Source organism: Nicotiana tabacum, chromosome 9 (assembly GCF_000715075.1).
Source record: "Nicotiana tabacum cultivar K326 chromosome 9, ASM71507v2, whole genome shotgun sequence".
Lineage (NCBI taxonomy): Eukaryota > Viridiplantae > Streptophyta > Magnoliopsida > Solanales > Solanaceae > Nicotiana > Nicotiana tabacum.
In genome coordinates this window covers 2,646,488-2,663,702 of record NC_134088.1, presented here as the reverse complement: position 1 = coordinate 2,663,702, position 17,215 = coordinate 2,646,488, and the positions used below count along the sequence as shown (strand labels likewise).

Below are 17,215 nucleotides of genomic sequence, written 5' to 3'. Positions count from 1 at the left end.
TTCGCAGACTGTAATACAGAGTCAATCTTTTCCTCGATTCGGGATTTAAAACCGGTGACTTGGGACACCATAAATTATCTCAAGTGGCGACTCTGAATCTTTAATAAAATAATCCCATTTCGATTGTCACTTAAATTGGAAAAACTCCTTTATACACCTCTTCCGGGAATGTAGGTTAAAAGGAGGTGTGACAGACCGGAATTGCCTAAAATTTTATCGACCCATAAAAAAAGACCTAAGGAACAATAGTCATGGCCTCGCCATGACCGTTCCTCCTTTTTAGCATTTTAGGACCATAAAACTAGAATTTCGTATACTATAACCCACACCATCTACATGGGTTCGGGCGACCAGATCTGAATCGCCTAAAATTTTTCCGGTCCATTAAAAATGTCCTAGGGAATAATATCTATCGCCTCTCCATGACGTTTCCTCCTTTTTGGTGTTTTAGGGCCATAAAACTAGAATTTCGCCCGATTCCAAGATTTTCGTGTGCTATATAACCCACGCCATCTGCATGGGCCCGGGCGACCGGATCTAAATCGCTTAAATTTTGCCTGCCCATAAAAAACGAACTAAGGAACAATAATCATCGCCTCTCCATGGCCTTTTCTCATTTTTTGGCATTTTACGGCTATAAAACTTGACTCAATGTTCTTCAGCGGAGTGGTATAGCACTCTACACTGTTTTAGGGAAGAAAATCAAATGGTTAACGTATTAGCAAAATGGGGATCTGATGAGTACGATGATTTTTTCGAATGCCCACACTAATTATAGACAATAGAATTATGAAGAACTCATTTACATGGCCTAATTGAGCTGAAGCTTTTAAAGAGGTCCAGGTTATTTGCCTAGACGGAGCCAGGGTGGTTGAAGGGGTTTATCCACATATATTTAGAGGATCCCTTTGATTTCTTTGTATATTTACTTCTTTTATTTTGTGAATCCCATCGGTAGAAATCCTACTTCCGCCACTGGTTATTTGTCTATTGCAGACAAGAATGCTGCTCCATACCGATGTACATAGATGATGTAAGAAGTGAAGGGAAGCAACCCATCCACAATTCGATTTTCAGGCTGCAACTAGCCTGCATAAAGCCTAAATTCCTAATAGTCGCTGGTCAGCCTTAGGGCGGCAAATTTTTTTCAGGGCGTTATATACACCATCCCGCTCCATTTTTAGCTGCAAAAATTGAACTCCTCTAAGAACAACTAAACTATTAGCCAGTGGTTATTACTTCCTTTTTAAAAAGCTTACATAAAAATTCATGCCTCAATTATCCAGTCAACGAACTTAAATGTACAACCAGCTTAAGGTATTAAGCATCCATCCACGGTATTGTCCCTTTATCAGTGGATGCTTAATACAATTTGAATAGTAGTTGAGCTACATTAATAAAGTTCCTAAATAATACATATCCCATACCTAATTCTTGTATATCTCATCAGATTTCGCACAAAATTAAAAATATTCTTTCATTTGATAAAAATCAGTAGGTGATCAAACTCTGATCCTCTTATCATTTATTATATCAAAGGAAAAAAGGTAAAACCTTTATTATTGTCTTTATTGAGAATTTAATTGTTTCATTCCTAGTTCTTTACACTATATATGGCTTGTCAAAGAGAATCAAATCTCTATAATTAGCTCTGGTTTTTCTTCCTATTTTGACGTAGAATTAAATATTTTACAATAAAATATAAAGATGATTTCAGGAAGTGGTGATCCTATTTCATACCGAATGAAAGAATTGATAAAATACCTTTGTTCTAAGTTCTATACAAATGGAAAACCTGTTCCATATTCACCTTTTGAGGTCAATTATTTTCTCAATTCTGATTGCTGTTTCGGCTAATGAGAAATATCTTTCACCCCTTAACTCCACTTATATTAACCTAGCTAAAGAAAGATTCATGTCTCTTGATCCAACTAAGCTTCCAGATCCTCCAATGCCGTCCTATACTTTTACTATTTACCATCGCGATGTATTTGAAAAATTAAACTTTAAGGACTACGACTCATTGCTTGAAAGTAGACTTGCTCGATCTCATGCTAGAGAAAGTTATTTGGCTTCGGTTCTTGATTTTGAAAATGGTAACGATGTTAAAAAAGGGATGGTTCCTCCAAATGACAATCCAAATGATGCAAATGCAACTGTGAAAAGGCAACACGACGTGCAAGGGAGCAAGATGCGCGAACTTGTACCAAAAACAACAGGTGCCTATTACTCAAATGGCGAGTATGTTGCATCTTTTTTGTTAGGCAGTGACGAAGTTAGAAGTTTTTTGGTAATTGACACTGGCAGTGATTTAGTTTGGTGGCAATGTGGACCATGCGAGGAAAATAAGTGCTACAAACAAAAGTTTCAAAATCCATTATATAATTCTACTGCATCGAAAACTTTTCGAAAAGTTGACTGCTTGCGATACGGTTCAAAATATTGCTTTTTTGAGGACTCAGCTTTCACTTGTGATCTAGATAGTTCTGAGTGTCACTATGAAATGACATATGGGAGTCGACAACGAACAAAAGGGTACATGGCCGATGATGTAATTACTTTTGTTTTAGACCAAAGACCAATTAGGGTTATGTTTGGATGTGGCAAAGATCAAACCAGTGGAACAAATTTCAGTGATTGGTTCTCTGGAATTGCTGGCCTTGGACGCAGAGTACGTCCACAAAAAAAAGGTGGATATTCTTTACCATCACAGTTTGGAGCGTCACTATTTTCCATGTGTCTACCAAGATTTCATTCAGGAAAGGGATCTACCATCAGTTTTCATAACAGCTCATATCCAAGAGCAAAATCAGCAAAATTACTACCAAACAGAAGGTACCGTTCATTTTTCTACGTTAACCTTTATAAAATTTTTATTAATGACAAAGAAGTTTTGGTCAATCCCTCATGGTGGAATTTCAAACCAAATATGCGTGGTGGAGTCATCGTGGATACAGGAACGACCTTTACCCCTTTTCCTAAGGATTTTTATGTCATATTCCGCTACGCGTTTAGAGCTGAAGTACGAGATATTCCTATGGTTAACAATCCAGTCGGACCTTTCGACACTTGCTATAAAGATAATCCAAATGGTCCTGGTTTAGTATTTCCTGTCGTGAAGTTGTATTTCGGCAGTGAAAATCCAGGTACAATGTTGTTTTTGGCACAAGAACGAGTTGTGGTTCACTTTCGTGGTCACTATTGCCTGGCTTTTGTAGGAACAGATCAAGACATCTCAATATTAGGTGTTAATCAACTCCAAGGTGTAGCATTAACTTTTGATACTTCAGCAAATTCTTTGTCCTTCGACCTAGATGCATGTGATTAAAATATATAAATTTCTAAGTTACACTATAAAGGTGTATCCAAGTTTACCATTATTAGCATTTCTTCTTTTCGGTTTGTTTTCGTAAATCCTACAAAAACTATTGCAATCTTTTTTGTTAGAATCATGCATTGTCAAGCGTAGGATTTGCAGGGAGTGATTGTAAGATTTTTTTTTCCTATCATAAATTTCTCATAGATCATAGGTTTAAAGATAATGTGGTCGGTACTTTGTTAAAACAGAAATTAGAAAACTGTTAGAAGAAACTGAAAAAACTGTAAACGATAAGAAATATTCCGAGTCCACAATTTCCTTGCGCGTCCTTAAGGAATTTTAACCCCCTCATAAGTTGCCAAGGTAATGGATTAAATCCTCCCAGGATGAAACGAAATAAACCTTCCGCAACAGTGGCAATACAAACTGCAGGATACCAACGAAATCAAAGAACGGAGCAAAATCACACTTACGAATTTAAAAGAGAAACTACGAAGTAGAATGCAGGATTTTCAGAAGGAAGTTCTGTAATTTTTCAGTATGTGAAAAGGAAGCCATGCCTCAGAATTTATAGGCAATTGTCGGAAGAGGTGTGACGTCTGTTCATAATGTGAACAGAAGGGAAAGCAACGTTCAGCGTTTTGGATTGTACATTCTAGTTAATTCTGTTAATGAACTGACTGACACTTAATTAATTCTTAAATAATTAATTAGATAAACTTTGTCCAAAAAATTAATCTCATCGGTCGATCATTTGACAAATCCAAATCCAAATCCGAAGCCGAAGCCGAAGCCGAGCCGAGCGATAACGACGACGCGAGGCTTCATTCTCTTCAACTTCTTTAAGAGCTCTAAGAAGTGATCCTATATTTATACACACATGTGTAGTTGTCCCTCACCAATGAGGGACAAAGTTCATTTGTCATAAATGAAAAAAGCTCCCTTGATTCAAATTTTTCAAAATTTTCATTTCCCTCCATTTTATTTCCCACCATTTCCCAATTCACACTTCTAATCTTTAAAGCCCAATGGCTTAAAGTCCAACAATCCCCCACATGAATGGGAATGAATGTAACAAGAATGAACATAGATGAAAGCTATGTAATTTGCAAGTAAGGATTAATTGCATCTGGATAAGTTGGTTTTCCTTTGAACTTTCCGTAGTGAGCATATGTCGGATATACTCGGTCAATCAGTAGATTTGATATCTTTGAACCGTCGAACTTTAGTGTATACCTAGACAATCATATGTCACACAACCAACCCTTAACCGTCTTTGATTCTCATTGTTGTGTTTGTTTCAGCCATGAACACCTCCTGGTTTCATAAGTGCGTAGAGAATTGGCCTTACAGAATTCTCATTGATGTGGCTTCCACTTCACACTTACATAGGTGATGTGTAATCCTTTAGATTGACACTATTTGATAAATACCACATCAAACTTAGGTTATCATTAAAGAACGTGTAAAGTTCTATCCTTGTTACTGATAATTGTCTTCATCACGAGAAGGGACCAAAGATTTTACTTTGACAATGTTGAACCGGTCAATCACAACTTTGTTTGAGCTACTTGAACCTAGAGCTCCTCGGCCATAGTCCCATTCCCTTAGATGATTTCTCAACTCCCTCTCTAGTTAGGCCTTTTGTAAGCGGATCCGCCACATTATCCTTTGATTTTACATAATCAATAGTGATAATTCCACTAGAGAGTAGTTGTCTAACGGTTTTATGTCTTCGTCGTATATGACGAGACTTTCCGTTATACATAACGCTCCCTGCCCATCCTATTGCAGCCTCACTATCGTAATGTATGCATATAGGAGCCAAAGGTTTTGGCCAGAACGGAATGCCTTCTAAGAAATTTCGAAGCCATTCAGCTTCTTCGCCGGCCTTATTCAAAGCTATAAACTCTGATTCCATTGTAGAGCGAGCGATGCACGACTGTTTGGAAAACTTCCAAAATATTGTTCCTCCGCCAACAGTAAAAACATATCCACTTGTGGACTTTATTTCTGTTGAGCCGGTTATCCAATTTGCATCACTATATCCTTCGATAACCGCATGTTATCTATTGTAGTGCAAAGCGTAGTCTTGGGTATATTCCAAATATCCCAGAACTCGTTTCATTGCCAACCAGTGACGTTTGTTGGGATTACTTGTTATTCAACTAAGTTTACTTATTGCACAAGCTATATCAGGATGTCTACAGTTTATGACATACATTAAGCTTCCCAACACACGAGCATAATTCAATTGAGACGTGCTTTCACCTTTATTCTTTACAAGATAATGGTTTAAGTCAATTGGAGTTCTTGCACTTCTGAATTCCAAGTGTTTGAATTTTCCAATACCATTTTCACGTAATGTGATTGAGACAAAGCCAGACCCTGAGGAGTCCTTTGGATTTTAATTCCTAGAATTACATCGGCAACTCCTAAGTCTTTCATATCAAACTTACTAGCAAGCATACGCTTAGTAGCTTGAATGTCGGCAATGTCTTTGCTCATTATTAGCATATCATCAACATATAAGTAAACAATGACTATATGATTTGGAACGTTCATAATATAAACACATTTATCATATTCATTAATCTTAAAGCCATTTGACAACATTGTTTGGTCAAATTTCGCACGCCATTGCTTGGGTACTTGTTTTAGTCCATAAAGGGACTTAACAAGTCGGCACACCTTCTTTTCTTTTCCCGGAACCACAAATCCTTTAGGTTGGTTCATGTAAATTTCTTCCTCTAGATCACCATTTAAGAAGGCTGTTTTTACATCCACTTGATGGATTTGAAGACCATACAAGGCGGCTAACGCTATTAGCATCCGAATGGATGTAATTCTTGTTACCAGCGAGTATGTGTCAAAATAGTCAAGACCTTCTCGTTGTCTAAATCCTTTGACAACAAGTCTTGCCTTGTATTTGTCAATAGTACCATGATCTTTTATTTTCTTCTTGAAAATCCATTTAGAACCCAAAGTTTTGTTACCTGGAGGAAGGTCAACCAATTCCCAAGTGTAGTTGCTCAATATGGATTCTATTTCACTATTGACAACCTCTTTCCAATATTGTGCTTCTGAGGAAGACATTGCTTCCTTGAATGTTCGAGGCTCATTTTCTAGCAGGAAAGTCCGAAAATCTAGATCGAATGAAGTAGATGTTCTTTGATGTTTACTTCTTCTCGGATTTTGCTCATTAGGCATACCATCTGTTTTTTCCTCCCTAGGTCATTTTGACTTTTGGTAGGACAATTCACTTTCCTTTTTATACGGATAAATAGTTTCAAAGAATTCAGCATTATCTGATTCTATTACTGTATTAACGTGGATCTCAGGATTTTCTGATTTATGAACCAGAAAACGATATGCCTTGCTATTGGTTACATATCCAATAAATACACAATCAACCGTTTTTGGACCTATCTTAACCCTTTTAGGTTTAGGAACTTGTACCTTAGCTAAACACCCCCACACTTTGAAGTATTTCAAGTTGGGCTTCCTTCCTTTCCATTTTTTATAAGGAATGGACTGTGTTTTACTATGAGGTACACAGTTGATTATTCGGTTAGCTGTAAGTATAGCTTCCCCCCACAAGTTCTGTGGTAAACCAGAACTTATCAACAACGCATTCATCATCTCTTTCAACGTTCGATTCTTTCTCTCCGCAATTCCATTAGATTGTGGAGAGTAAGGGGCAGTTGTTTGGTGAATAATGCCATTTTCCAAACATATTTCTTCAAAAGGAGATTCATATTCGCTACCCCTATCACTTCGTATCATCTTGATCTTTTTGTTTAATTGTGTTTCAACTTCACTCTTGTATTGCTTGAAAGCATTAATTGCTCCGTATTTACTATTAAGTAAGTAAACATAGCAATATCTTGTACTATCATCAATAAAAGTAATGAAATACTTTTTCCCAACGCGAGATGATGTTGACTTCATCTCGCAAATATCTGTGTGAATTAAGTCTAAAGAACCTGAATTCCTTTCAACGGATTTATAAGGATGCTTAGCATACTTTGATTCCACATATATTTGACATTTGGAATTAATGCAATCAAATTTTGGAAATACTTCCAAATTTATCATTTTTTGCAATGTTTTGAAGTTGATGTGACCTAGGCGTGCATGCCATAAAGTATTTGGCTCAAGTAAGTAAGAAGAAACATTTACTTTATTGATAGGAACTGCTATTACATTTAGCTTAAAAAGTCCCTCATTCAGGTAACCTTTTCCTACATACACATAATTCTTACTTAGTACAAAACTATTAGAAACAAAAATACATTTGAATCCATTCTTGACAAGAAGTGAGGTAGACACAAGATTCTTGCGAATTTCTGGAACATGGAGAACTTGGTTTAGAGTCACAATTTTTCCTGATGTCATCTTCAACGCAATCTTGCCAATTCCTTCAATTTTGGATATAGACGAATTTCCCATGAAAATTGTCTCGTCGGGTCCTGCGGGGGCATAAGAAGAAAATAACTCCTTGTTAGCACAAACATGGCGGGTGGCTCCAGAATCAATCCACCATTCTTTAGGATTTCCTACCAAGTTGCATTCAAGACAACATGGCACACAAGTCCTCCATTTCTTCAACATTTTCAACCATGTTAGCTTGATTCTTCTTATTCTTCTTCTTTTGTACATCAGTCTTTGGTGCACGACAGTCCACGACATTATGCCCAAACTTTCCACAGTTGTGGCAATTACCCTTGAATTTTTTCTTGCTTGGGTAATTCTTTGGTCCAAAAGCCTTCTTTCTCTTCTTATTTTGTGGTGCCTCCTTAACAATGTTAGCCCTTATTATTGTCGAGTTGCCACGTGACTTCTTTTCAACATTTTTGTTGTCTTCTTCTATCCTCAAACGAACAATCAAATTTTCAAGTGTCATTTCCTTACGCTTGTGTTTTAGATAGTTCTTAAAGTCTTTCCACAACGGAGGTAACTTCTCAATGAAAGCGGCAACTTGAAAGGCCTCATTTATGACCATACCTTCAGCAAGGAGGTCATGCACAATGACTTGTAATTCTTGGACTTGAGTTATGACCGACCTAGTGTCAACCATCTTGAAATCCAAAAATCTTGCAGCCACGAACTTCTTAAGTCCGACATCCTCAGTCTTGTAATTCTTCTCAAGCGCATTCCATAACGCTTTTGAAGTTTCCATGACACTATAGACATTGTACAAGCTATCTTCTAAACAACTCAAAATGTAGTTTTTGCACAAGAAATCATAATGTTTCCATGCTTCAGTTAAAACAAATCGTTCGTCATCCAGAGTGCCTTCAGCCACGACCGGAGGATCCTCCTTGAGGAATCACTGCAAACTCAACGTAGTAAGATAGAAGAGCATCTTCATTTGCCAACATTTGAAGTCAATACCGAAAAACTTTCCAAGTTTTTCTGCTGGTGCCATAGCATGAGTAGGAGTTGAACGGCTCGACGAGGCAGCAACACTCGTAACAATAGCATCCATTCCATTAACATTAGTTTGGTCCTCATTTGCTATTTTTCTGTAAAGTTGGCAATAAACAGAACTTTTCAAAATCAGTGAAGGTTTTATATCTTCAAACTGAATACCAAACCAAACATTCAAAACATAAACGATGAAGTTTATTATATTCTTAAAACCATATTCAAATTTAATACCCAGTAAAGTTTTTATATTCTTTAAACATGAGTAAAAAATATATCGGAGTAGAAAGCACCAAGGCTTTAGTCCCCAAACCAGTATACAAAATATATATCACAAATCAATATAGATTTCAACACATAAACATTAATATAAAATTCCTTAAGCTTGTAGTCGCTACTGTGTTAAAACAGAAATTAGAAAACTGTTAGAAGAAACTGAAAAAACTGTAAACGATAAGAAATATTCCGAGTCGACAATTTCCTTGTGCGTCCTTAAGAAATTTTAACCCCCTCACAAGTTGCCAAGGTAATGGATTAAATCCTCTCAGGATGAAACAGAATAAACCTTCCTGCAACCGTGGCAATACAAACTGAAGGATACCAACGAACTCAAAGAACGGAGCAAAATCACACTTACGAATTTAAAAGAGAAACTGTGAAGTATAATGCAGGATTTTTAGAAGGAAGTTCTGTAATTTTTTAGTATGTGAAAAGGAAGCCATGCCTCGGAATTTATAGGCAATTGTCGAAAGAGGTGTGATGTCTGTTCATAATGTGAACAGAAGGGAAAGCAGTGTTCAACGTTTTGGATTATACATTCCAGTTAATTCCGTTAATGAACTGACTGGCACTTAATTAATTCTTAAATAATTAACTACATAAAATTTATCCAAAAAATTAATCTCATCGGTCGATCATTTGACAAATCCACATCCAAATCCTATTCCAAAGCCAAAGCCGAAGCCGAGCCGAGCGACAACGACGGTGCGAGGCTTCATTCTCTTCAACTCCTTTAAGAGCTCTAAGAAGTAATCCTATATTTATACATACAAGTGTAGTTGTCCCTCACCAATAAGGGACAAAGTTCATTTGTCATAAATGAAAAAGCTCACTTGATTCAAATTTTCCAAATTTTTCATTTCCCTCCATTTTATTTTCCACCATTTCCCAATTCACACTTCTAGTCTTTAAAGCCCAATGGCTTAAGGTCCAACAATCCCCCACATGAATGGGAATGACTGTAACAAGAATGAACATAGATGAAAGTTGTGTGATTTGCAAGTAAGGATTAATTGCATCTGGATAAGTAGGTTTCCCTTTAAACTTTTCGTAGTAAGCATATGTTGGATATACTCGGTCAATCGGTAGATTTGATATCTTTGAACCGTCGAACTTTAGTGTATATCTAGACAACCATATGTCACACAACCAACCCTTAACCATCTTTTGGTTCTCATTGTTGTGTTCGTTTCAGCCATGAACATCGCCTGGTTTCATAAGTGCGTAGAGAATTGGCCGTACAGTATTCTCATTGAAGCATCTTCCACTTCACTCTTACATAGGTGATTCCTAAACGTATAATCCTTTAGATTGACACTATTTGATAAATACCACATCAAACTTAGGTAATCATTAAAGTATGTGTAAAGTTCTATCCTTGTTACTGAACATTGTCTTCATCACGAGAAGGGACCAAAGATTTTGCTTTGACAATGTTGAACCGGTCAATCACAACTTTGTTTGAGCTCCTTGAATCTATATCTCGGTATATCCAAAATTCTAGGTAGAGTTACCGCCATGATGACTTGTCCTCGGCCATAGTCCCATTCCCTTAGATAATTTCTCAACTCCCTCTCTAGCTAGGCCTTTTGTAAGCGGATCCGCCATATTATCCTTTGATCTTATATAATCAATAGTGATAACTCCACTAGAGAATAGTTGTCTAACGGTTTTATGTCTTTGTCATATATGACGAGACTTTCCATTATACATAACGCTCCCTGCCCGTCTTATTACAGCCTCAATATCGCAATGTATGCATATAGGAGCCAAAGGTTTTGGCCAGAACGGAATGTCTTCTAAGAAATTTTGAAGCCATTCAGCTTCTTCACCGGCCTTATCCAAAGCTATAAACTCTGATTCTATTGTAGAGCGAGCGATGCACGTCTGTTTGGAAGACTTCCAAGATACTGCTCTTCCGCCAACAGTAAAAACATATCCACTTGTGGACTTTGTTTCTGTTGAGCTGGTTATCCAATTTGCATCACTATATCCTTCGATAACCGTAAGATATCTATTGTAGTGCAAATCATAGTCTTGGGTATATTCCAAATATCCTAGAACTCATTTTATTGCCAACCAATGATGTTTGTTGGGATTACTTGTGAATCGACTAAGTTTACTTATTGCATAAGCTATATCAGGACGTGTACAGTTCATGATATACATTAAGCTTCCCAACACACAAGCATAATCCAATTGAGACGTGCTTTCACCTTTATTCTTTACAAGATAATGGTTTAAGTCAATTGGAGTTCTTGCACTTCTAAATTCCAAGTGTTTGAATTTTTCCAGTACCATTTTCACGTAATGTGATTGAGACAAAGCCAGACCCTGAGGAGTCCTCTAGATTTTAATTCCTAGAATTACATCGGCAACTCCTAAGTCTTTCATATCAAACTTACTAGCAAGCATACGCTTAGCAGCTTGAATGTCGGCAATGTTTTTGCTCATTATTAGCATATCATCAACATATAAGCAAATAATGAATATATGATTTGGAACGTTCTTAATATAAACACATTTATCACATTCATTAATCTTAAAGCCATTTGACAACATTGTTTGATTAAATTTCGCATGCCAATGCTTGGGTGCTTGTTTTAGTCCATAAAGGGACTTAACAAGTCGGCACACCTTCTTTTCTTTTCCCGGAACCACAAATCCTTCAGGTTGGTTCATGTAAATTTCTTCCTCTAGATCACCATTTAAGAAGGCTGTTTTTACATCCATTTGATAAATTTGAAGACCATACAAGGCAGCTAACGCTATTAGCATCCGAATGGATGTAATTCTTGTTACCGGCGAGTATGTGTCAAAATAGCCAAGACCTTCTCGCTGTCTAAATCCTTTGACAACAAGTCTTGCCTTGTATTTTTCAATAGTACCATCATCTTTTATTTTCTTCTTGAAAATCCATTTAGAACCCAAAGTTTTGTTACCTGGAGGAAGATCAACCAATTCCCAAGTGTGGTTGTTCAATATGGATTCTATTTCACTATTGACAGCCTCTTTCCAATATTGTGCTTCTGATGAAGACATTTCTTCCTTGAAGGTTCGAGGCTCATTTTCTAGCAGGAAAGTCAGAAAATCTGGACCGAATGAAGTAGATGTTCTTTGATGTTTACTTCTTCTCGGATTTTCCTCATTAGGCATACCATCTGTTGTTTCCTCCCGAGGTCGTTTTGACTTTTGGTAGGACAATTCACTTTCCTTTTTATACGGATAAATAGTTTTAAAGAATTCAGCATTATCTGATTCTATTACCGTTTAACGTGGATCTCAGGATTTTCTGATTTATGAACCAGAAAACGATATGCCTTGCTATTGGTTACATATCCAATAAATACACAATCTACCGTTTTGGACCTATATTAACCCTTTTAGGTTTAAGAACTTGTACCTTAGCTAAACACTCCCACACTTTGAAGTATTTCAAGCTGGACTTCCTTCCTTTCCATTTTTCATAAGGAATGGACTATGTTTCACTATGAGGTACACGGTTGATTATTCGGTTAGCTGTAAGTATAACTTCTTCCCACAAGTTCTGTGGTAACTTATCAACAATGCATTCATCATCTCTTTCAACGTTCGATTCTTTCTCTCTGCAATTCCATTAAATTGTGGAGAGTAAGGGGCAGTTGTTTGGTGAATAATGCCATTTTCTAAATATATTTCTTCAAAAGGAGATTCATATTCACATCCCTATCACTTCTTATCATCTTGATCTTTTTGTTTAGTTGTTTTTCAACTTCACTCTTGTATTTCTTGAAAGCATACAAGTGTAAACATAGCAATATCCTAATCCTAAGCCGAAGCCGAGCCGAGCAACGACAACAGCACGAGACTTCATTCTTTTCAACTCCTTTAAGAGCTCTAAGAAGTGATCCTATATTTATACACACAAGTGTATTTGTCCCTCACCAATGAGGGACAAAGTTCATTTGTCATAAATGAAAAGGTTCACTTGATTCAAATTTTCCAAATTTTTCATTTCCCTCCATTTTATTTCCCACCATTTCCCAATTCACACTTCTAATCTTTAAAGCCCAATGGCTTAAAGTCCAATAGATAAGACTTCATTTACACTTGCCAAATCTAAATATCTAATATATTTCTGAGAATGTTTCATAAAGAACCATCTTTTAGGTCTAATTAGCCATTTATAGATATCTTTTGTTATATTACGTGTTATAGATACCTTTTATGTTTTTATACAATGTATTTCATGTATTAAAGATGTTGTATTCATTAATACAACAAAAAATAGGCGTAAAAACTGGAATTCCAGCTAAGTCTGATATGTATTTAGCTGTATTTAAGCGTCATTAACGTGAAATACAGTAACATATCTGCGCAAAATCAGGAAGGTTAAACTGGTTAAAAAAGGAAGGAAATCAAATCACATGATATTCTCCTAAATTAACTCAACGAACTAAAACTAGTACACATTAATCTGTATTTTGCTCAAAGAAAGCAACTCAGAAACGTGAATATAACGAAAAAATAGAGCAACATCTGATCGAACTTTTTCCATTCTCTTCTCCTTTTTTTTCGATTGATACAAATCATATATAAAATAAGGTATTCATCCTCTATACATATGGCAAGTTTAACAGTTTTGTTGCGTCATTTTGGCAAGTGGAACGATGAGGGAAATTACATCGATTTTTCAATTGAGGGGATACTTAAAGGAGTATGCCTCCTTTAATGATCTGGTTGCTTCAATTTCTAATCAACTGGGTATAGATTTGAGCTCAAAGACCATTAAAATACAATACAAAGTAGAAGGAAATTGCGCGCCAATGGAAATACACAATGATATGGGTTACAGAGTGTATGTAGAATTGAAAAAAGAGAACAAAGAATTTGGGATGTATCCTTTGTGCATAACAACTATCGAAAAAGATCTTATATCCGGAGGTAGTTTAAATCAAGGCGACATTGTGCAAATAGACGAAGGAGTTCAAAGGTACGATTCTGATACAGATGATACACCGGCTCTAGATTTTATCAATTCAGGAGAAGCGATTGGAGTGTTCGAACTCCACAAGGATTTGATAATTTCAGAACTAATCAAAAGGAGGTTATGGCTGGACAAGTTTATAAGGATAAGGCTACATTGAAAGAGGTGATAGAGAATTATGCTATAGCTCAAAGGTTTCAATTCCGAGTTGATAGGTCTAATGCTGTCAGGTTTGCATGTATTTAATTTTTTTTCCGTTGTATTTTCGATTATTGGTTCGAGCTGTAAGCTTAACGTTGTTTTATTTATGCATATTTGTGTATTTCCTCTTGATGATCACAGATGAAGTAAACATATGTTTGTTTAGGGTCCTTAAATACATGTATTCATATGTATTTTACTAATATAAATACACAACAGTGGCTCTAATTATTTTCTTATTATGTCTACTGTGGTATTAAGTATATGCATATACAAACAAGTGTATTCAGTTGTATTCAAACGCATATAACTATAATGGAATTCAGTAGTATAAAAATTTATATATATAGATGTCAGGATGTATCTATGTCAGATTGTATTTGTCTGTATATGAGCTGCATTTTTTGTAAACACTTATGCTAATCAAATGTAAAATAATTAATTTTTTACAGCTATGCATTATTATGTATTTCAGAAGATTGTGAATGGAGGTTTAAGGCTTCAAGCATTAACAAATCAGAACTATTTAAAGTGAGAGAATTCAATGATAACCATACATGTCCGCCGAAGGACAAGGTGTATGAGCAGCGGCAGGCTAGTAGCAGCCTTATAGGTGGTATGATAAGGCCTAAGCTTACAAACCATAAGTGGAAATACACTCCAAGGGATATTATTGATGATGTGAAATCAGATTTAGGTGTAGATGTTAGCTACATGTTGGCGTGGAGAGATAAAGAAAAGGCAATGAATTTTCTGAGAGGTGAACCAACTGATTCATACAAAAAATTACCAGGATACTTATATACAATGGATATGACATATCCAGGTTCCCACATCAGAATGGTAAAATCGCCAAAAAATGAATTCATGTGCGTGTATATATCCTTGTATGCCTTTATAAGGGGGTTTGATCATTGTAGACCCATTGTTGTTGTGGATGGAACTCACCTAAGATCTTACTACACCGAGACATTCGTTTCGGCAAGCACGTTGGATGGTGCAGGTGAGTATCTGAATTATAATACAATCTGTTAATATTTTGAAATATTGAAATACATGTTTTAAAAATAATTATATTCAATTGTATTTACAGGTCATATATTGCCACTAGCATATGGTATTATTGATTCAGAGAACGATGCTGCTTGGACGTGGTTCTTTGAGCAATTCAAGATAGCATACGGTGAAAGGGAAAACATGTGCGTCGTTTCAGATAGAAATGAGAGTATCATTAAATCTGTATCGAGAGTGTATCCAGATGTACCGCATTTTGCTTGTATATGGCATCTATGGAACAACGTATATAAGAAATTCAAAAAGAATCATGCCAAGTTGAGCGAGATATACTTCTCGATGGCAAAAGCATACACACAAGCTGAATTTGACAGTCTGATAGAGAAGGTGGAGAAGGTAGATATTAGGGTGAAAGAATACTTAGAGTTAGCTGGTTACGAAAAGTGGGCTAGGTTGTATGCACCTGTTAACAGGGGATGGACAATGACGTCAAATATCGCTGAGTCAATCAATGCCGCACTAGTTTCAACAAGGGAATTGCCAATAAACGACTTTCTCGAAGAAGTTAGGAAGATGTTTGGACGTTGGAATTGTAGTAATCGCAAAGAAGCTACACAGACATACACGACGCTTGGAAAAAAATACCAGGAGATGCTGACTTTGAATGAGGCAATGTCTACACGTATGACTGTAAGTTATATTTTAATGTCATTGCTGTATATAGCTTAATGTTTACTGAATTAATGGCATGAATACAATAATTTTTTAAGTAAAACTACCATTAATACATATGAATACAACTATATTCAAACTCATAAAAGATATATTTTTCCGTAGATCTAATATGAATACAATTTAATATAACTAAAAACATGCTGCAAAAACTATTGGAATACATCAGAATATAACTAACAAAGCTGTATTATATGTAATTTTAATATGTATTGTCAATACGTATGATTCTAATGCTTTTATTAGCATCCTGTTGCCTAAAGTACATCAGAAATTTGATAAGTTCTGCACTAATTATAGTCGATATTCTGCTGGTCAAAATATTTAAAGTATTCATCTATATGCAAAAATTTCAGTTGTATGTAACTTATTAATTCAGCATTATACATTTGGTAATTCAGGTATATGTGTTCAAAATTTATATTTCTATTTTTAAATGTAGGTGGTACCATCAACTGAATACTTACATACGGTTAATGATGGTGGGAGGAATTACACAGTCTGCCTATTAGAGAGAAAATGTGTTTGTGGGAGGTTCCAAGTTGATGAATTGCCATGCCCACATGCTTGGGCTGTATTGAAGAGCAAGTTCCTAATGCTAGAAGAATATTGCTCTAACTATTACAAACCAAATACAATTGTAATGACATACGATGTTCCAATGTACCCGCTACCGGACAGAAATGACTGGAATATACCAAAACATGTTACAGAGAAGGTTGTACTACCATCTAAATGGAAAAGACCTCTTGGAAGGCCAAAAAAGAAGCGCGATAAAACTTTAAGTGAATTGTTGCAGCCGAAAAATCAACATTCATGTAGCATATGTGGACAGGGAGGACATAACAAGCGAACATGTAGAAATGCTCCACGTAACAAATAGTTAACACTTTGACATGTATTGGTGCTTCAACGATTTATCAATATTTATGATGACATTGTCAAGTAATAAATTCTCATTGTCAAGTAATATATTCTGAAATGACTTTCGTGAATAGTTTCTGAATACATATAGTTGAAGTATTTTTATACAGATAAATACATATGCACTATACAGTTAAGTATAACTGAGTATAGATGAATACTAAAAAATACAACTGGATACAGCTGAAGTATTTTTATGAATAATACAGTTGAGTAGCACTGAATGTAAATGAATATACCAAAATACAACTAAATACAACTGAATAATACACTTAAATACAACTAACTACTGCTGAATAAAATAAGCTAAATACAACTGAGTACATCTGAATACAACTGATTACGTACAA

At 35.8% G+C, this 17,215-nt stretch overlaps 2 protein-coding genes across 2 annotated transcripts; both read left to right on the top strand.

The window, feature by feature from the left end:
* Nucleotides 1-1,786: 1,786 nt before the first annotated feature.
* On the top strand, nucleotides 1,787-3,328 carry LOC107776821 (aspartic proteinase nepenthesin-2-like). The gene has a single exon (XM_016596747.2). It carries the CDS (start codon nucleotides 1,787-1,789, stop codon nucleotides 3,326-3,328), a length of 1,542 nt encoding a protein of 513 aa, XP_016452233.2.
* A 10,349-nt stretch (nucleotides 3,329-13,677) lies between these two features.
* LOC142164327 (uncharacterized) lies at nucleotides 13,678-16,824 on the top strand. Its single transcript, XM_075222315.1, has 5 exons — nucleotides 13,678-14,000; nucleotides 14,051-14,224; nucleotides 14,648-15,198; nucleotides 15,289-15,899; nucleotides 16,384-16,824. Exons 1-5 carry the CDS (start codon nucleotides 13,678-13,680, stop codon nucleotides 16,822-16,824), a joined length of 2,100 nt encoding a protein of 699 aa, XP_075078416.1.
* The last annotated feature ends 391 nt before the right edge of the window (nucleotides 16,825-17,215 follow it).